A 21765-nucleotide genomic window follows, 5' to 3' on the forward strand; every position below is an offset into this window, starting at 1 on the left:
TCCTGATGCTACCAGGCAGCTGTTCCCCCTCCAGCATCCCCAATCCCAGATTCTGCCCCCTCCTAGCAGCCCCACAGCACTCCTGCACCGACCTGCACTTGCAGTGACACAGGAAAAATGCAGCAGATGCAACCAAGGTGCTCCGTATCCAAATCCTGCCTGGGATTTTCCTGGTGGCTGTTTTGTATTTTTCTCATTTTGTCAATAATATGAGTTACTGCCACCACTGGGGTGGGATTGCAGGGGAAGTGAAGGAGCTGGGGCTCACCATGCTCAGCTTCAGCTCCCGGGCCTGGCAGAAACTCCCAGGAGAATGCTGAGAAACTGGAGCAAGGAGATGAAAGGGAAGTGGATGAGATTTGTTCCTTAGCAGAATTCAGTAGATGTAGGTTTTCATGTTTATTTAAAGGTAACATTTGCAGAGTTTTCTGCACAGCTATTGACTGGAAATGACTGATACTGAGAAGGGGGAAAAAAGCTGAATGAGAGCAGACTGGGCTCATGCCTGGAGCAAAATGGGATGAAGAGGAGAAGTGTGAAGGTATTTATCCTTAAACTCAGATTTCATCGCAGTAGTTTCACCTAAGCCACGCCAAAAACCAGACAACATCTCAAATCAACTCTCAGAAGCAGCAATTTCAGCAGAGCAACTCCCAGACTGAGCCTGGTCCAGTGGTGCTGCTGGGGAAGTCAGAGCAGCCGTGCTGACAAGGACCTGGATTTCCATCCAGAGGAGGAGAAGCTCCTCCCTCACCCAGCACACACTTGCACCATCACCACATCACTTAGGTCTCCACAGCTTAGTGCAGAAACCCCTAAAAACACACAGAACTTGCAAAAGAGAATCTCCCAAAGCAGCCCCTGCTGCTCAGCTGACTCGGGCCCAGGTGAGCACAGCACTTCCCGGGAAGGACTGCAGCCACAGGGAAACAAATCCAACCCCATCAGCTGGAAGAGCACCAGCACACCAATGTAAATCCCCAGCTAAGAGCCCAGGGCAACCTCCTGCCATGTCAAACAATGCCACGGCTTCAGGACTCCAGGCTCAGAGAGCAGCACCCCCACAGGAAGGCAAGAGGCCCAAACACGTTACCTTTTTCCCCGTTTGTTTCTCCACCATGTCGTTGCTGAGAGAGAAATCTTCTGACTGTGGTGTTTTAGAACACCCACCCTTGGGCATCGTTCTGCCTTCCTTACTTGATCTTCATTTATGCTGCCATCGCCTCATCATCAACCGTCTGTCAGGAGAGAGGAAAAGGGAGGTCAGACATCTCAAAAGGATCTCTCCACTGCTGGGGGGGGGGAAACAAGGCACCTCCTGTGGGGATAAACCCCCTCCCAACCCCTGGATGGCAACACCAGGATGGCAGAGCTCCCTCAAATGTGGGAGAAGCTGCAGCAGGCTCCTGCCACCTTCCCAGAGAGTTACAGAGGTGCTGCAAGAAATCACATGTGGAATCACACAGAAATCACCGAGCTTGGAAAAGACCTCCCAGAACACTGAGTCCAACCTGTGCCCAATCCCAACCTTGTCACCAGCCCAGAGCACTGAGTGCCATGTCCAAAAGCCTTCCTTGGACAACACCTCCAGGCATGAGAGCTCTGTCATCTCCCTGGGCAGACCCTTCCAATGCCTGAAAATCCTTTCCATGAAGAAATTCCTCCTGATTTCCCACCTGAACCTCCCCTGGTACAATCTGAGGCTGTTTCCTCTCATCCCATCACTTGTTTCCTGGGAGAAGAGGCCAATTCCAAACTGGATCCTGCAGCTGCAGACACAGCTTGTTTCATATCAAGGAATAGCCTAGAAGGGATCAAGTCCCACCAAAAAGCAACAGCCCTCCTGCTCCTCACCCACAGCATCACCCCAAGCCCACATAAAGCCTCTGCCCTGAACGGGGGGACACACCCCGGGCTGGGACAGCCCTGCACCCCAGTTTGCCACACTCAATTCCCAGACACACTTGCAGAACCAAACAGATTCCAACACTTCAATTAGAAATGCACTTTATGAACGTGTGGCCATGGTGAGGCAGGAGCAGGGAGCGAGGAGGGCTCGGTGCTCCAGGACTGGTTTGTCACAGCTCCTCACCCTGCTCTGCCCCTTGGCCTGGGAAAGCCAACCTGGGGAGGACAAAGTGCTCCTGCTCCTCCTGCTCCTCGTGTGCTGCCTGGTTACAGGGCTGGAAAGACAACTGCCATGTGAAATACAGCGAGGCATGAGCTGGAGCCAAAGGCCTTTCAGGTGAACAAGAATATCTCCTCTCCCAAAACCAGAGGCTGGAAAGCATCAGTGGAATGGGAGATCTGTGAGGACTGACCCCCAGCAACCCCAACAGCAACTGGGCTCCTCGGCCTGAGGCTGGAGTGGAACAGACAGGAACTGTTCCCAATGTAATTGTCACCTGCCAGCTCTAAATTGCACCGTTTACATCTCACAGCAGCAGCTCTGCAGAGCTACAACTGCAGGAAATTGTCCGGGGAGATGGCAATTCTCAGAGAGGAGAGAGAGAAGTCTTGTATTTAGAAGTTCCCTGGAAATCCCTTCAAAATTTCTGTTCCATTTACGCCTCAGAGGCCTTGGGATACTTTGGGTTGGTTTTTGTTTTGTTTTGTTTTTAAAGGTGGTTCAGAGGCCCCAGTCCTGAAACAGCACAAATTCCCAGACCAAAGCAAAGCACCAGGCACAGACAGTGCTGGTGTTTCCAGCAGGAGACTGTGCTTCCCAAGGCAGCTCATTCTCCAGCCCAGCTCCTCTGCCTGGCTGTGGGAAGGTTGTTATCTCCTATTTCATATCCTGTATTTAGGAACAGAACTTTGGGAACTGAGAAAACACCTCCTCGTGCCCCCCTGCTCGACACGGGGACAGCTGAGCTTTGGGACAGCCCACAGGGTCCCCTCCACGCTGCACATCCTTTGGGTCCCTGCAGGAGCAGCTCCAGCCATTCCCAGCCCCAGGAATCTCCCTCTGCCAGGCATCATTAGGCAGCTGGGAAAATGTAAGAATTATTTCCCCTCAGTTTCTCTTACAGGGGCTCATTACGGTGCAGAAACAGGAGAGAGGAGCGTGTGCCTGGGAGGAGGCAGGAGCAGAGGACAATATTCCCTTCAATATCCACTGCAAATCTAAGAGGTGGAAATGCAGATGAAGTGCTGGGCAAGGGAAATTCATTTACTCCTTGCAACGGATATTAAACCCAAGCAGCTTCACCTCTGCTGACGGTGGGACTGGGCCACGCTCTGCTCCCACCAGCAGCCAAAACCCAGCCCCAGCTCAAAGCACCCCATGATCTGCATGCTGCCAATGTATTCCCAAAAAAACCGTGCCCACTCCCAAGTCTTTGTGGCTGCTTGTACCAGGCTAGGCACCTATTCACGTGGAGCCTCCAAAACCTGTTTAACTGAGAAAAGGCCAGACGGATGCCAGATTAATTCTGCGCCCCTTCTGTTCGCGGAGCTGACTCATTACACTTGGAAAGCCGGCTGCCTCTCCGGGTAAACACAGCCCTGGCCTGTTCCACAGCTTGCAGGGAGTATCACATTTGCACAACAATTACCGACAACGAAGCAGCCTTCGTTTCATTTTTAAGCACGTTTAATAAGTTCGTTTCATTTTTAAGCACGTTTAATAAGAGTCAGAGGGGAGGTACAGATTTCCTGGCTGGGAGAGCCTTCCCCAGCTCCAGACAGCATTTGTAGACTGGCAAATCTAGGGCTGTAGAATGACAATTTGGCTTCAATCCCTCCTAATTTAGGAGCTGGACCAGCCACCCCCTTTCCACGATGCCCCTCTCAAGCTCACCTCCCTACAGGAGACAACCAGCACCTTTCCTATTGCACAAACAATTAACTCAGCTCCTCGGAGGAGCCGATTACATGTGGCTGCACAATGGCAAGTGGGAGACTGAGTGAGCTCAACAGAATATAATCCCTGTACTTCTCCAGGAAAACAAAGGAGCTGTTTACCCCTGGCCAGGGGCCAGCCCGGTGCACACCAGGCCCCCAGCCTGGCCACAGCAGACCCTGCTGCTGGAGAGGCTGCATCCCACACAGTCCCCTGGGAAAGTGGTGAATAGAGAGGGGAAGCCTGCCCTGGGATGGACTGGCCTGGGACAGCAGCTCCTGCAGCTTTAGGATGGCTGGATCCAGCAGGGAAGGCTGTGGTGGTCCCAGCCCAGGGAGCACTGCCAGCCAGGAGAAAGCTGGAAGAGCAGGGCTGACATCCAGCCCAGTCCCCCTGCTCTGGACTGGGGGGCCCTCCTGCTCCACCCTGCCCTGGGAGGGGGTCAGAGCCCACTCAGCACCCCGAGCACCCTCCCAGAGGACGGAGGAATGGGACTCTCTGGAACACGATCAGCAGCAGGGCTGGAGCCATGCAGAATGAGTTTGGCTGGGAATGGCAGGGCTCTGCAGAGCCAGCCCCGGGCACACCCACCCACAATCGTCCCCTGTGCCCTCACTGGGCCAAGGAAACAGTTGAAAATGGGTTTTATTTTGCCCAGGCCATAACAAATCCAAGCCACACACTGAGACCAAATACATCTGCGAAGGACCTCAGAAGGCCACGGCCCGGAAAGGGATGGAAAGAAGGGGTGTCACCTGCCCCTTGGAGGGAGGAGGAAGAGGAGGAGGATGAAAGCACTGCTGGCTTCAACCCCAGGATCTGGGCAGCTGGGAGGCAGCGTGGGAGCAGTGGCACCCATTAGCCAGGACAGGCTCCCATGAAGGCGAGGGGCAAACTGGGACAGGCACAGAGAACAAGGACAAAACCCACAGACAGACCCCAGCTCCTGCAGGACAGCAACAACACTGGGCCTGACAGGAGAGCAGCTCTATGGATCCCCATGTACATTTAAACTCCCCATCCCTACCCCTCCTGCTTCATGGAACCAGCGAGCAACACCCCAACATCCTTATCTGTGCCATGGGCAGGGACACCTTCCACTGGACCAGGCTGCTCCAAGCCCCTTCCAACCTGGCCTTGGACACTTCCAGAGATGGGGCAGCTTGTCTGGGCACCCTCCCCACCCTCACAGGAAAGAATAAAGAACATTTCCAGATGTATCTGCAAGGGGAATGACAGCCTTTCCCGGACCCAGCCCTCCTTCCCTGCCCTCCCGCAGAGCAGCCAAACTCCTGCCATTCAATCTGAAGCCACAACAAATGAGCTCATGCCCACGATCTGTGCACTGCAGCCTGCCTGTACCCCGCCAGCTTGGAGTAAAAAAGATTGTGAAGCCTTCTTTAAATGCCAGAATAGGAGGGAGCTGGCTGGAGGCTCCTGCCCGTGCAAACCCCCCGATGTATTTAGAGCCCCAGACATTATTTGCACAGATCCAACACGTTTGTTTGGTCTGAAAAGGTTGGAATAGGAACAAGCCCGTGAAAAATGAAAATTTTAATACTTCAGTCTCCTTTTAAGAACGCTGTCTTCAATCTTTGAAAATTGCCTTAGATTAATAACTCACACCCGCAATTTGACAGTTGTCCCCCAGCTCTGGAAAGCAAAGGCAAAAACCCAAGAGCTGATGTTTTTGAACACAGGTAATCACTGAATCTCAGAATGGTTTGGGTTGGAAGTGATCTCAAAGCTCATCCCCTGCCATGGACAGGGACACCTTCCACTAGAGCAGGCTGCTCCAATCCCTACCCAACACTGCCAGGGGTGAGGCAGCCACAAACAACACCATCCCAAAAAACTTCTCAAAAACACCATCCCAGCCCCAGCCCAGCCCTGCTGAGTGCTCAGGCTGTCCACCAAAGCATCACCTGCCCTGCACCAGTCCATCCACCTCTCCCAGCACCTCTCTGGCCAACATGAGCCACAGTTAGTCCCTAAAAATGCCCGTGAGCACCAGAAGGACGTGCAGCTTGGGGAACAAGGAACAACTGCTCTTTGTGTTCCAGCCCGGCTCTGGAAGAGCAAAGTCCGTGGTTTTCCACAGTGAGTACACAGGGCTGGGAGCAGCAGCAGCCCTGCAAACCTGCACAGCAAACACAGGTGGTTTCCTCAGCACCTGACAATGGGTGAGCACAAAGATTAGCTATTACTGAGATGGAGCAGTGCGAGGTGCTGATTCTTACAGCCAGAACTCAAAGCCAGGGGGATGGAGGGTCCGTGTTTCCTGGAGCACAGTCGGTGGGAAGCACTGTCACCTGGTGTCACGCTGGGCTCACCCTGGTCTCACAGCTCCATCATGTCTTCACCTCCAACTCCACATCCTTCCTTACCCTGGGAACCTGTTACCTGCTTGCTCCTGGCTTTTGAAAGGGAATGTCGCTCCTTATCAGGAGTTCTTAGAGATAACACATCTTCACCTCTTTGCTCAGCTCCTTTCCTGTTCTCAGTCACTGCCTGGTCCCAAGTAACTGTCCTTTCTTCCACCTTTCCAAAAATATTTATTCTGCCTTACCCCACGTATCCTGACCTCCTGATATCATGCAACAATTGGCTTGGGCAAGGCTTGCTGCTCTCTCAAACACACACCAGCCAAGTAAACTTACTAAGCTGGAACCACAGAATGTCAGACTGGGACAGAAGGGACCTTAAAACCCATCTCATTCCACCCCTGCCAGGCTAGGGACACCTTCTGCACATCAGGTTGCCCCAAAATGTGGCCTTGGACACTTCCAGGGACAGGGCAGCCACAGCTGCTCTGGGTCCCCTGTGCCAGGGCCTCACCATCCTCACTGGAACAAAATATAATGATCCTGCAGCCTAAGTTACTTCAATTAAACTGAATTGAATAATGTTACTGAATTACAGCAGCTGTTAGTATTTCCATCTTTTGTGGGACAGATGCCCCTTCCCAGAGCTCCTCAGGACCTCCAGAAAACAACACAGTGGAGCAGCTGAGGCTGCAGATGGATGTGCACCCAGGTCTCCAAGGATCACCATGAATGTCCAGCTCCCCCATGGTGCTCCAGAATGGCTCCACCATACAAACCCATCCTGGCTAAGAGGTTCAATTCAAACCACAACCTGTGACTTCCCAGTGCCTCCTGCTACCCCAGCAAGAGGTCAGTGGTCTCCAATTCTGACAACTCAACATATTTCTACTGCACCAAGTGTTGCTATTTAACAGGATTATATTTGGAAATTTCTGCTCAACCACACTGTGATTCAGAATCTTCCAGCTGGGACCACTCTCAGGAGACACAAAATCCAACTAGAAGAGCCCTGACAGCGCCCTGCACCCACAAGCAGCCACTCGCCTGTGTGGTTTCTCCGGGAGCAATTTTTCCCACAAACCCTTCCCTCAATTATCCGTACACAGCTGCCTCTGGTATTGCTCCATTTCGGGATGCTGCTGATGATCTGGTTCCTGGCCAAGTTACAAAACTGTACTTGGAGTCAGAGCTCCGGGCTGCGGTCTGGGAGCAGGATTAGCTGTGATGTGGAAACCTCTGGAGCAGCCGGAGTGTTACAGGAAGGCTGGAGCAGCACACAGCCCTGCTGCACCACTGCTAGCCAGGGTGGGAAAGCTGATTATGACACTGTTGTCCTCTCTGGGATGGCTCTGGATCACCAGCCCTGTCCAAAAGATCAAACCCTGCCAGAGAGGGAGGACTCTGTGCTTCTCCCATCTCCTCTTGGCTTCTGCTGGACACTCATCAGATTTCAGGCAGGGAAGAGCTGTAACCACATCTGCCAGCACAGTCACTACCAGAGTTTCTGCACATCAACCTCCTGACAACAATGATCAGCTCCACATGACTATTCCCACTGCTGCTGCACACGGGAGGAAAACGCAGCCCAAACTACGCAGCATAAGGAGAACAAGGGAGAAACGTGATGCTGGGGAGGAGGACGAAGCCTTCACCTGCAGCTCACCAGGATGCGAGCTGGATCTCGAAGGTCCCACCAGCTGGGAGAGAAAATCAGGGATCCCCCAGGGCTGCTTTATCCTGGCAAAATGTGACCACACAGATCTGCAGAACCAGCTCCATTCCCGGGACAGTTTGGGGAGCTGGGCTCTGCCCGCCCATGCCCGGCACAGAGCCATGGCTGCAGCTTCCAAGCGCAGCTCGAGGGGCTCAGGAGCATCAGCCAAGCCCCAGAAACGAGCCAGACCCGATTCTCAAGACAGAGAAACAAGTGAGCACAGACAATTCCTGACCATCACGGACCAAAGGGTGACAGATGAAGCAGCAGTGGCTGTCGGTGCCCCGGCAGCGACCTGCGTCACCCACGCTGCGGTGGCACCGGGGCTGCAGGGGCTGCTGGCTCTCTCCTCGGCCAGGCTGAGGATCCCCTGTGCTCCCACCTGTGCATGGTCCATCTTCCCTGGATGGACTGCTGGCACCACGGCCCTGTCCCCAGGGGAGGCTGCAGGACCAGCGCTGCTCCTATGGAAAGCTCGTGGCAGCTCCAGCGAGTCCCATCTGCTGCTCAGCTGCACAACACGAGGGCTTGGGAAGGGAGCAGGATCAAGAATGCATTTGGGCTCATTTTTGGCTGTTTAAATGAGCACAGGCGTCACCATTCTGTGGCCTCATCGCTGACAACTCTGTGCCTTGTTCATCTCTGGGCACTCAGAATTGGCTCTGACATAACAGAGCTGAGCAAAGACCTGCCCTGGGAGCCTGGGCTGCCCAAATTCATAAATACTCCATATTCCCAGTGTCCATCTCTGTACATACATGTGCACATGGACACACACATATTTAATGGACACACATCCCCCAGTAAAACCCAACTGAGACTTACTCCTGTCCTGCCCAGTTTTTGTATCAGTGTGTCCACATCTAGGACAAGAAACAGCCTTAACTACAAACAAACCACATGACCTAAGCTCTTAAACTCAAGAGGAGATCACAACCAAGCACATTCATTACATAGGAGAGAAACCAAAAATATTTTACAAAAGGTGCCATGACCCAACAGGGTCCTTCAAACTGAGAGATCCTCGACTGAGGGCTCTGCAGCACCAGCCACCCTCCCAGTGAAATCCCTGCTTGAGCCCTGGGGGATTTGGACAAAAGTTTTGGGATGATTGTGTTTATATCTGGTTTCAGTGCATGATGTCGCAACAGCCAAGTAACATCTTCTCCCAGCTGTGAGCAGGAAAATCCATGGTAATGGCAGCAAAACATTCCTCATTCTCCCATTCTTGCACAATTCTTCCTAGGACCCTTCTTTCCATCTCAGCATCCTCGTGCTTCCTCCCAGTGTGGGAAATATTTTTGGTGGATTCAGGAACAAGGTCCAGATAGAACAAATCTCACACAGGGGCCCTGAAGGCATCAGGCTTTGGGGGAAAACCCAGCACAGAACTTCAGCGATTTCCTCTTATTTGGGGTCTGCAAACCCAGGAGTTTTGTTTTCCAGTTTCTTCTTTCTCACTGAGGCCAGTGGCTTCCAGATTCTAGATCACATTTGATCCATGTACAAAACACTTTGCAGCAGCACTGAGATTTGTTTGCCATGTTACTGTCAGCTTTTAAATGACAGGGCAACAACTGAATAGACATGGACAGAGGCCAGGCTGAAATGGGCTTGGAGCAACCTGGTCTAGTGGAAAGTATCCCTGACCATGGCAGGGGGTGGAATGAGAGGAGCTTTGAGTTCCCTTCCCACCCAAACCATTCCATGATTCTATGAAAAGATTGATTCCTAGCTCACGATAAACTGGAATTCTGTAAGCACGGAAAGCACCTGGGGAGATGAGGAAAAGCCTGGGCCATGAGAAATTCCAGCCTGGTGCCAGGGCAGCGCTCGGCAGGGAAGCCCTTCTCCCGAGCACGCCACGCACCACGGAGCAGCTCGGCACAGCGCCAAGGCCGGGCAGGCAGCGGGCTCCAGCCAGAGTCCCAGCCCCAGGCAGGCAGCAGGGAAGGGCAGGGAAGCAGAGTGGGGGCATGGAAGGGTTTCTGTGCACAGTTCTGGCTCACTCAGAGCTGGTTCCCCTCGTCCTCAGCTGCGGGTGCTCCCTCCCAGCAGCAGAACCGTCACCACACTTTTTGTACCTCTCCAAAAGCCACGGTGGCTGCCTGAGCCCTGACACGCTGATACCAACAGTGGATTTCCTGATTGTTTCAGCTGGAGCTGGAAGCTGAGCTCCAGCTGGAGCTGTGCTGCTGAGGACAGCCCATCACCGCTGAACGAGCTGTGCCACAGGAAAGCGCTTGCTGTGCTTCCGTGGGGCTCTGCGTGCCACAGCCAGCACGGCAAACACAAATCCTGAGCTCCTCCAAGCCAGCCACACACCCTCTGCTGCCAGGTGTACGGAGAGAAGCACCATGCCTGTTACCTTCCCCACTTCTGCTCTTCTTGCTCCCAAAACCAAACCCCCGGCCGGTTTTCCATTCCTGCTCCTGCACGCAGTGACTCGGCTGTGGCAGTGCCAGGCTCAGCTCAGGCCGGGCTCAGCTCAGGCCGGGCTCAGCTCTGTGCAGGAGACTCAGGCTGGGCTCAGCTCAGGCCAGGCTCAGCTCTGTGCCAGGCTCAGCTCTGTGCGAGGCTCAGCTCAGGCCGGGCTCAGCTCAGGCCGGGCTCAGCTCTGTGCAGGAGGCTCAGGCCAGGCTCAGCTCTGTGCCAGGCTCTGCTCTGTGCCAGGCTCAGCTCAGGCTGGGCTCAGCTCTGTGCAGGAGGCTCAGGTCGGGCTCAGCTCTGTGCCAGGCTGTGCAGGAGGCTCAGGCCAGGCTCAGCTCTGTGCCAGGAGGCTCAGACCAGGCTCAGCTCTGTGCGAGGCTCAGCTCAGGCCAGGCTCAGCTCAGGTTGGGCTCAGCTCTCTGCCAGGAGGCTCAGGCTGGGCTCAGCTCTGTGCAGGAGGCTCAGGCTGGGCTCAGCTCTGTGCCAGGCTCAGCTCAGGCCAGGCTCAGCTCTGTGCCAGGACCCCAGCTGGCCATGCGTCACGGCCCGGGGGAAGGGCCATCCAATTTTTTTTTCTAAGGACATGAGTCCCAAAAAAACAAAAACCTGAGAGCCCCTCCTGATTTTGAGCCCAGTGAAGTGACACGAAGCCTCTGGTAAAACAATTTGTTAAAAAGCTATTGCTTCAACACTGGCCAAAACTTGAGAATACCCAGAGATGTTGTGGATCCTCCATCCCTGGAGGTGCTCAAGGCCAAGTTGGACAGGGCTTGGATCAACCTGCTCTAGTGGAAGGTGTCCTTGCCCATGGCACAGGGTGGGACAAGATGAGCTTTGAAGTGCCCTTCCAAACCAAACTATTCCAAGACTCTGTAATACTAGGAATACCTGGAGCACCTGACCAGACATGTGCTGTGCTGGGACATGTGTGGCCCTAAAAATGTCCCCAGCATAGCCCCACCACAGCTAACCAGGAGCCCCAGCATCTCCCAAAAGGCAAAGCTCAGACAACACATACGTGTGGCAAACTGGGGGAAAAGAACCCAACAGATTCTCTGCCGCCTCCTTGTCTTCCTTAAAAAGCAAGGTCTGTCTCCCAGCTGCCTGCTGGATCCGCCTGCCTCCCCCGGGCTGAGGAGCCCAGGGTGAACACGCAGCACTTGGTAGCAGAATTTGGAGATGGAAGGGATCAAAGCCAAGCTTTGTGACCCTGGCAGGGGGAAAATGAGCTGTGAGTGACAGGCAACCTCCACCCCAAGAGCAACTCAAAGCCAGGTGCAGCCACACCAAAATAACACGTCAAGGGATGCATGGAGCCAAGCCTTGGAGCAGGATCACGAGGATCCAGGTAGGAATGGAACCACGGGAGCAGTACTGTTTACTGCTGGTCCCCCAGGTCTGTGCCAGGCTGATGTGGCACACCTGGCACACGGCACAGGCACTCCCAGCAGGATCACAGCAAGCAAAAGGGAACCACAGGCTCGAGAGCTGAGCACAGCCAGCTTCTTCCTGTGATCTGAGGGCTGAACCTTCTCACAAACTGGCGTGGAACCCTGGCAGAACCCAGCTGAGGAACACACAGCCACACTGAGCTCCCCTGCACCAGAGCAGGAGCCCACGGAGGGCTCAGCCCCAGGGGCCCTGGGAGCAGAACAGGAGTGTCAGCCTTTGGCAGAGTTCTGTGCTCTTGGCTCGGCCCTTCACCTGTGGAGTGAATTAGGACACAGAAAACAACCCAACCATGTCTTGTCCCAAACTGATTTTGCCACCTAGCCAAGGTGAGGGAGATGGGAATGTCAGAGCTGCAGTTCCCAAGCACTGCACAGTGAAGCTCATCCATCCCTCCAGAGAGTCCCACAGACTGGGCAGCTCCACCAAACACCTCCTGCCTGAAACCTGCCCAGCAGAGCCTGGCCAGCCCCAGGGAGCACTGCCCTGTGAACCCCGAGGTTCACGTACCACACACTGGGCCGGGGGATACAGGACTCAGGACTTGAAGACAATCCACAACAAAACATCTGAATTCACCAACGGGCTCCACGTGATCCCACCATGAGCTCCACCACCTGCAGGAGCAACACTGGAATTTCCTCCTTGGGCTGCTGACCTACTAAACTGGTTCGGATCAGCAGCATCAAAGACTCCATGTCGGAAAGGGGTTTAACAGGCTGGAAAGGGGTTTTACAGCCTGGCAGGGTTTTACTGCCCGCACGCTCCGTGCTGGCTCTGCAGGGAGCTTTTCTCCTGGCCGGGTACAGCCCAGCTCCCTCCGGGCTCTGTTTGCCCACCCCGGCTGCCCCACTGTGCAAACACCGGCCCCGGGAGCCGCCGGCCCCGCCGCAGTATCGTGGCAACGTGGCCGAAGCCGGCTTTGCAAACTCACCAAGTGTGCAAATTAATTTCATTATCCGCTCTTGCACATCATGAGGAGGGAAAACAAATAACCTGCCCGAAAGTACATCCTAGTAATTATTAACACGGCGTCAGCGGAGCCCGGGGGAGCGGAGCAGGACGGGCCAGGAGCAGAGCCTGGCACTGCCTGGCCGCCGGAGCGCTCGGCACGGTCCGTAAATACAAACCCAGCCTGGTGCTGCTTCGCTCCCTGCTCAGCCCCAGGACTCTCCACACGCCTGGCTGCACCTACAGAAAACTGCCCATCCCAGTACCTCACCAGCAAAGCTCTTGGCTTCCATTCGCTTTTGCTTTCATGGAATCGGTGAGATTAGAAAACCTCCAACACCAGCAAGTCCAACCCATGACCAATCCCCACCTTGTCACCAGACCTGTGCACTGAGTGCCACGTCCAGGCACCCCCTGAACACCTCCAGGGATGGGGACTCCACCACCCCCATGGACTGACAGCCTCTTCCATGAAGAAATTCTTCCCAATGTCCAACCCGAGCCCCCCTTGCACAATGTCCCTTTTCCCCCCACAAACACTCTGGAGCATCCTGAGCTGTCAGGGCTGTACACAAACCTTCTCTGGGGATGACTAAAACCCAGGTGTGCACTGAGTGTTCTGATTCCTATTTTACAGTAAAAGCCTCCTTCAGCTGGCAGCGATGCTGCTCTGTCCCAGAAATCCCCCTCCCCTCCAAAAATGAGAGCGAACTCTGAGATTTAATACCCTGTAGCACATGATAATTTAATCCAGTGCTGCATGCCTGCATTACATGACCCCTTCCCCATCCTGACAGGCATAAATCCCCTGCTATGGCAAAATATGTTTAGGGAACTGGAATTTCTGCTTTAGGGTTCACACAACAACCTTAACTCTTAGAAATCCAAGCCACCCTTTGTCCCACGATGAAGTGGCTGTAGATGACAATGAACCCCACAGGCTTGACCCCACCACGAAGCACTCCTGAACACTGCACTTCTGCCAGGAATTGAGGAGATCCCTCCCTGCCTGCTCTGCCTGACTCCTGGAGGGCACTTGGAAAGCACCTTCTGAGGCTCCCAGTTTGGGGGGATTTAATCACGGTAAAGTGAAAGGTTCCCAGTTTGGAGGAAGGCAGAGCAGAGCACTCTGAACCTACCAAAGCCAAGCTGGACGAGGGTGGGAGGAGGGTGTCCCTACCCATGGCAGGAGGTGGAACAGGATGAGCTGCAAGATCCAACCCAAACCATCCCATGATTCTGTGATTCTACAGCAGGGCTGTGGCAGAGCTCCAGCAAATCTTCAGGCATTATTAGTGAGCCATTAAGAGACACTGTCAAGACAGATAGGCTTTGAGATTGCTTTCCAAGGCAGTTGTCAGGGACTTCGGGATGCACCAGGTGCTGCAGCAGCAGCTCAATTTTCCCTGCAAGCAGCCTGTCATGTGAGCACTGCTTTAACAGGGACCTCACAGCAAGAAACCAAGATTTTTCCAAGGTGCAGCCACATCCTGAACCCGGCCTGGCACCGCACCATGGCAAGGGACTGAGTCAGAGCCTGGTTTGGATGAGATTCCTGTACAAACCTGCTCCCACAGGAGCACTCAGCTCCCTGCAGGCCCAGCCTGGGGACAGAGCACCCCGACCCAGGGGTGCTGATTCACCAGACAGGCTCCTCCACCCCCTGTCCCAGCGCCACAGGGGCACCAGAGCCCGTGGATCCATCTGTGCCCTTCTCCCTCCCTGTGCCTTGTTTTTGGCAGGCAAGATCCAGCTGCACATCCACAGCCCTTAAAACAAATTCCCCGGTGGTTCCCGGAGCTTTTTATCCCCATGTTCTCCAGAATATCAATACAAACAGAGCTGCACAGAAATTCTTTCATCTTCTTCTACCAGCCAAGGGCTCCTTGTGCTGCTCTGCAAGGCTGGAGAGCGTGGTGACCTCCAAGGGCTTCCCCAGCCTTCCTCCTCCTCCTCCTCCCACTCCACCAACAGGCCACAAACCCAGCCATGGCTCCTCATGGGACCTACATGCTCCATGCACATAGAATCCCTGAGTCACTGAGTTTGGAAAAGACCTCCAAGATCTTCCCCACCTCACTACAACCTCCATGGGATCTTCACACCACATTCCCACCCCTGCTCCTCCCTGACTGCCCCTCTGGGAAGGTGCAGGTCCCCACTGGCCAAATCCAAAGGTATTTTCACATTCCCCTCTATTTCCAAGCAGTTTCTGTATGACTCACGCACTGTCACAACCCGTTTTCCCTGAGTTAAGTTGAAGTGCAGGGATTTGAAGTCAAGTCATCCATTCATGCTGTATTTTCTACTCTTTCCCTCTCTCCTTGAGACCTCCCCAAGTACATTTTCCAAAAGTGCTCTGTATATCCCTATTCTGCTCGACCTGGCCACATGGTTTTACAGGAACAGCGTTAACCAACACATTTAATCCAGACTGTTTTCTGGTTTTATGGGGTTTTCTCCTTTTTTTAAATCAGCAATACAGTTTTCCACAGTCTAAGTGGATTCAAAGATCATCCACAACCCATTTCTACCCTCTTCCATTTAAAGACACACTCAGCATTTCTCAGAGAGCACAGACAAGACCTCTACACCACAAGAGGGGTGATTTTCTGCCTTTCTAATGTAAAAAAGCACCTGTTTCTATTTCTGGGCCATAACACAGTATCCATAAGTGTGTGTGAGCAGGGAACACTGCAGAACCAGAGCTGGAAGTTGCTTCCAATCCCTCATTACTCTGGATGGATGGAAATTGCTGGATCAGGACACTTCCACCTGCTGGTTTTCTCTCCCATCCTTGTTTTTTTGGGTTTTTTTTTTGCATCTTTACATCCTTTTGCATCTTTAACACGTGACCAGCCTTAAGAAGCTGAGTTCTGTCCTCATTTTAGTGCGAGCTCACCACGCTGCTGCTGCCATCAGCCCAAGGGTGTGAGTCACAACCCAGCCTGCACATGAAGAGCTTTATTTAAAATCCCAGGAAAATGTTAACGCCTCGGTGCCGTACGGGGAAAGTCTATCCCACCCCATCCCACCCACTGTGCTGCACCAGCCCCATCACCTGGGGTGGGTGTGCTGAGCCACCAGAGAGCGAGGCTGGAGCTGGGAACGTGTCCAGCAGCTACCCCAGCACATGGGGGCCTCACTGTTCCCAGTCAATCCCACCTTCCATGCAAAAGGGAACGGTGTGAAGTCCAAGGAAAACCCACATATAATTACCCCCAATGAGCTCTGAGCACAAGTTCCTCCCCAGGCAGTCATGGCAGGCTCAGATTTAAAGGACACATGAATGCAGCCCCCGTGTAGGAATTATACCTGGCAATGATCTATAAATAATTGTATTATTTACTCATTTTAGCAAATCCTAAAATGGCCTCTCAATATATAATGGGGCCCATGAGGAACATGGGGACAAACCTTCCTGATGCAACAGGACAAAGGGTGATGGTTTTAAACTAAAAGAGGAGAAATTCAAATCAGATATAAGGAAGAAATTCTTCCCTGTGAGGGCAGGGTGCCCAGAGAAGCTGTGGCTGCCCCTGTGTCCCTGGAAGTGTCCAAGGCCAGGCTAGAGGAGGCTTGTAGCAAACTGGGATAGTGGAAGGTGCAGGAACAGGATGGACTTTAAGGTCCTTCCAACCCAAACCACCCCATCATTCTGTGATGATTCCACACTGATGCTCCCAAGAGAGGCAGCTCAGGATGCTGGCACTTGAGGGCCAAGGTTTCCAGCTCCCACTTCCAGGCTAAATCCATCCCCTGTAAGAGGTCAACAGCCCTTCCCACAACACAGCACAAGTGACAAACTCCTTAAGGTCACACATGACTGATCCAAATGCCACTGGCCAACAGACCCTCCCAGGAGCCATCAGAGATGGTTCTCCGGAGCCCCTTGCTCCTGTGCCATGGGACCTGCTGCATTCCAGACCGTTCCCAAGGCCAACCCAGGCAGCAGAGCATCCTCCTGCAGTTCCTGGCACACCGATCACAGGGTTTGGCTACTCCAGGTCTGCACCCCTGGCAGCCACCTCCTCGTGTTGATGGGGATGGTCACGATTCACGTTGGTCTCTCTAAGCCCTTTCACCTCAGAGCCTCGTGACTGGGATTGAGCCAAGAGATTAAAAACAGCTTGTGAAACACAAAGTGTGATTGTTTCCTTTGGGGCTGACCAGCAGGGCAGGGACAGACTGGGATACGGACAAACCAGGGGCTTTCCTGTGTGATGCAAGATGTCACAGGTGGCACCCTGTGCCAGGACACGCTGGAGCTGTGCAGGACAGGCAGAGCTTCCCTGCCACACTCAGCCAGTGCACACAGCACACCCCACAAAACTGGGATATACTGGAAATTCTGGCACTGGAGTTACAGCAAAACACAGCTTGTTTAGTCCTCTGCTACTGACGTACAACAGCAAATTAAACTACAGAATCCTGGAATGCTCTGGGTTGAAGGGACACCAGGCTCACTCCACCCTCTGCCATGGGCAGGGGCAGCTTACACTATCCCAGGTTGTTCCAACCCCATCCAATCCAGCCTGGGACACTTCCAGGGATCCAGGGGCAGCCACAGCTTTTCTGCACAACTTGTGTCAGCCCCTGACCACCCTCACAACCCCCTTGTCCCGTGGGAGCACCTTTTGCTGTCCCACTACAGCCAGTCCCTCCACCCCACAGATGACGGATGTGAGGACCCAGCACTATTTGTAGCAGATTTTATTTCCAAAAAGGCCGACACAAACCAGCTGTGGCCACTCACTCCCACCACAATTCTTGCAGATGCTCTGCTCTTGCTGAGATGTGAACAGGGGAATTTTATTTCCTTGCTTTCTAAAAAGTGCCTGAGGAACAGGTTTAGTTCAGTGCAGGAAGGTGCGGCAGGGAAGGACCAGCTCAGCACTTTGGACACCCAGCCAAGGCATCGATTAGGATGCTTTGCACACTAATTGCCATCAGAACTGCCCCTCCCCTCCCCTCGAGTCGAGCCCTGAATGGGGGCATTGTCTCAGGGCAGAGCGGCTCTCCAGCCCCAGACCCTGCACATGGGACCCTGGTGCTTTGCAGGAACAACAAAATCCCAGCAGAAGTCCATTAGCATCCAAAGGGAGGAGCCTGAATGGATCACAAGGATTCTTTGGAAAGTAAGAGTGAAACGAATGCAGTAAAATGCCACTTTTAAGTGATGCTCATTGTCCAAATTAAACCATCAGCAGCAAAGACCTTGACTCTCCATGCCTCCAGTGCAGGACATGCTGCGAGCCCAGCCGGGAAAGAGGCTGTTAGGAATTTTAAGCCCTGGACTTGTCCCAAGTATGGATTACTCCATTTCTTTGCGAGCACTTGATCACACGGAGCTATATTTGGATTCCCAGAGCAAAAGCTCCAATCTCCAGGAGGGCGTAGGTGGCTGCACCCCCTCGCCACACGCAGGTCCCCATGTCACCCAGCCATGGGACAGGCTCTGTGGGAGCTGTTGGATGTCCCAAGAGCCCAGGAGCAGGGTCGAGGGGAGGGCAGGAGAGAGCCCAGCACTCTCCCTCTGGCAGTGGAAGCCTTTGTCCTGTCTCTCCAGGCCCCTGCCCAAAGCCCCTCACCTCCTCCTGCTCTTTTACAATCCCCCTTGAGGCTCCCATCCCACTGATCAGGTTCAGGATCTGCCTGCTCCTGGAGACATCCCTGATGCCAAAGCACCTTCTCACCCTGCTCCTTGCAAAGCCTGTGCTGCTGCTCACCCCCAGCTGTTGGCTGTGCGTGGCTATTTTTGCACAGCCTACAGAACAAAAATATAGGGAGCTATGTTAGGTGAAGGCTTGCACTGTTCAGGGTGTGATGACAGCCAAACTAGGTCAAGCCTTAGCCAGATTCCTTTAAAAAAAGAAAGGAAAAAATAATCAGTGGGAGAGCAGCAAACTCCCAGGGAAAAAAATGCTTGTGAACATCTACAATACATACTGTGCACTAGATGACTGGGGCAAAAATACATCTGTAACTACATCTTTCTGTAGTTTAAATGGTGGATTTTCAAGTTTTGAATTTTTTTAAGGACATTAACATGCCTTGAACTGCAAAGAGGATATTCCGTGTGCATTTAAACCAAAATAGAGTTTTCATCTATGAAAATGTAACCTGGTAGCCCACTTTTGGTTTAGGCTGTGGGCAACTTGATTGTATTCCATGGCTTCTCCACCATGAACAAAGGTATTCTCCTGCTGCTCTGGGAGCAGGAGCTGGGCAGGTAAGAGGATCCCAGTCCTGCTGAGAAAGCCAACTTGGTATCAGTGCCTACAAGGGGAGAGGAAGGTAAAGGACTAATTTCTATTCCAGAGGACAGACTCCCATGAGAGACTGGCTCCTGCTGGGTCAGACAGAGCTGAGGGTGTCCAGCCTGGAGAAAAGAAGAATCTGGGGAGACCTCAGAGCCCCTTCCAGTGCCTGGAGGGGCTCCAAGAGAGCTGGAGAGGGACTTTGGACAGGGGATGGCTTCCACTGCCAGAGGGCAGGAAGAGATGGGATACTGGGGAGGAATTCTTCCCTCTGAGGGTGGTGACAGTTGGACAGGGCTTGGAGCACCCTGGGATAGTGGATGCTGTCCCTGCCCATGGGACAGACAGTAGACATGTGGCCTGGGCCTGGATTGTCACCTCCTGGCAGAGGAAACCCTGAACTCACAACCCTGCACAGACTCATGGAAATGAGGAACTGGGTGATTTTAAAACACCTTTCCAGTAAAAAACGTTCCCAGGCTTAGTTAAACGTGCCAGATAAAGTCTCTGTTCCTGTGGAACCTGATGCACGATTATCAGTCAAGGCCAACGTATTTACCCTAAAATTGGGTAATATTGTTTTATGGTTCTTAATAGTTGAAGCCGACAAAGCTCTGAACAGACGCTGCCGAGCAGTTTCTCAGCCTTTCATCAGCGCTGCGTAGGCGTTGAATTCTGGAGCTAATCACCTTAGCAACGGCTCTAAACATATGTGCAGTGACATCAGCTGATTTCTGAAAGCTGTAAATAGAGGATAATAGCACGAAAAAATTCTGGATCCAAGCCAAGACCTAAAAAACATACTATTAAAACACCGCCTGTAATTCAATGTATGCAAACTTGTTTGCATCCCCGCTCCCCAAAACCTGGGTAATTACACACCTACCAGCACAACTGGTGATTGTCCCACTGCAGGCTGCTCTCGGTTTCAGGAATTTCCCAGAAAATGAGGATTTGATAGAAATCCTTCTTTAAATTGATTTTTACAGAGCCTGGAAAAGAAGCTACAATATGAGGCTGAAGGGACCAGCTCCAGCCTCCAGCCCTGCGTTTTAAAGTCAATGAGTAACAGCTTCAACTTAGAGAATTATTTGTAAATAAGAAAATCAACAATGTGCTGATGGGCTTCACCAGTGAGTCACGCAGGAACGGGAACCATGGCAAACTGAGCTCCAAGGACGTGCTGCCAGGCCTGTGCCCTTGGAAAAGAGGAGCTGCAGCAGGAGCAGGAGCGAGGAACCCGCTCCTGGCCTGCCGTGCGCCGAGCAGGCGGCCTGAAAGGGGCACATTCTGAATTACCTCATGTTTGGAACCTCATTAAGACCCTAAACTGTCCGTTCAGGGAGTCCCTCAATCAGCCATCAGCGTAAGACATGAGGACAATATAGTTTTTGTTCCCCTCCTCTCGTTGTGACCCATATTCCCGAGGCCTGTTGTGCAGGACGTGACCCGGCCTCCTAAAGAAACCTTTGCAGAGCCTCCGTGGTGAGCTGGCAGCGGGGAGGGAGCGAGGGGAGACGGAGAAACGGCCTTAATAGGATTTTCAAATGTCAAAAAATATCTTTAGCAGGCCCATTTAGGCAGAGGCTCAGCACTCGCTGAAGTTGAAAGCGGAATTTGCTGTGCAGAGAACACCGCTCGCATGCTAAGTGAAGCCGGGAACGCTGTGGGAGAGGCCCAAAGCGGCCCAGCTCCTTCCCCTCAGCTCTGCAGAACTCCCAGCTCCTTCCCCTCTCCTCTGGCTCCTTCCCCTCTGCTCTGCAGAACTCCCGGCTCCTTCCCCTCTCCTCCACAGAACTCCCAGCTCCTTCCCCTCTCCTCTGGCTCCTTCCCCTCTCCTCTGCAGAACTCCCAGCTCCTTCCCCTCTCCTCTGGCTCCTTCCCCTCTCCTCCGCAGAATTCCCGGCTCCTTCCCCTCTCCTCTGCAGAACTCCCAGCTCCTTCCCCTCTCCTCTGGCTCCTTCCCCTCTCCTCTGGCTCCTTCCCCTCTCCTCCACAGAACTCCCAGCTCCTTCCCCTCTTCTCCACAGAACTCCCGGCTCCTTCCCCTCTCCTCTGCAGAACTCCTGGCTCCTTCCCCTCTCCTCTGGCTCCAGGGCAGAGCTTCAGGGCAGCTCCTGGATCCTGGCAAAGGGACTGGCAAATCCAGCTCCTCTGATTTTGCTGGAGTGCCCAGAGAAGGGAATGGAGCTGGGAAGGGGCTGGAGCACCAGGAGAGGCTGAGGGAACCACGGGAGCTCAGCCTGGAGAAGAGGAGGCTCGGGGGGACCTTCTGGCTCTGCACAGCTCCTGACAGGAGGGGACAGGCTCTGCTCCCAGGGAACAGGGACAGGCATCGAGCAGTGCCAGGGGAGGTTCAGGTTGGACATCAGGAGGAATTCTGTCATGGAAAGGGTGGTCAGGCATTGGCAAGGGCTGCCCAGGGAGGTGGTGGAGTCCCCATCCCTAGAGTAATGACTGGACATGGCACTCAGTGCTCTGGTGTGGTGACAAGGTGGGAAGCAGTCAATATTCAATGATCTTGGGGGTCTTCTGCAACCTCAATGATTTTGTGATTCTGTGAAGTGCCTTGCACTAAAAATAATAAGGCAGGGAAAGGGGAAATGCAAACTTGACAACTACACCAGGAGGAGGATCCTGCACGGAGCCAGAAGCAAGAATCCTCCCTCCTTTTCCCAGGTAGGGTCGGGGCTTTTTCTCTGTCAATTAGAGCCGCAAGGAAATCCAGTGCATTGAGATCAGCAGTGTTAATCGTTATTGCATCTGAATTTAATTAGCATTATTTTTTAA

General features: G+C 53.3%; 1 protein-coding gene across 3 annotated transcripts in view; it reads right to left on the reverse strand.

The window, feature by feature from the left end:
* The window catches only part of ANKRD11 (ankyrin repeat domain containing 11), a 129667-nt gene that overhangs the window by 32075 nt on the left and 75827 nt on the right, over positions 1–21765 (reverse strand). For all 3 annotated transcript variants that reach the window (XM_030282449.4, XM_072934208.1, XM_030282450.4), the window contains exon 3: positions 1094–1238. In XM_030282449.4, coding sequence (XP_030138309.4) covers positions 1094–1180 — 87 coding nt within the window. In that variant the 5' untranslated portion in view covers positions 1181–1238. The remainder of the gene's footprint in view (positions 1–1093; positions 1239–21765) is intronic.

Source organism: Taeniopygia guttata, chromosome 11, assembly GCF_048771995.1.
Source record: "Taeniopygia guttata chromosome 11, bTaeGut7.mat, whole genome shotgun sequence".
Taxonomy (NCBI): domain Eukaryota; kingdom Metazoa; phylum Chordata; class Aves; order Passeriformes; family Estrildidae; genus Taeniopygia; species Taeniopygia guttata.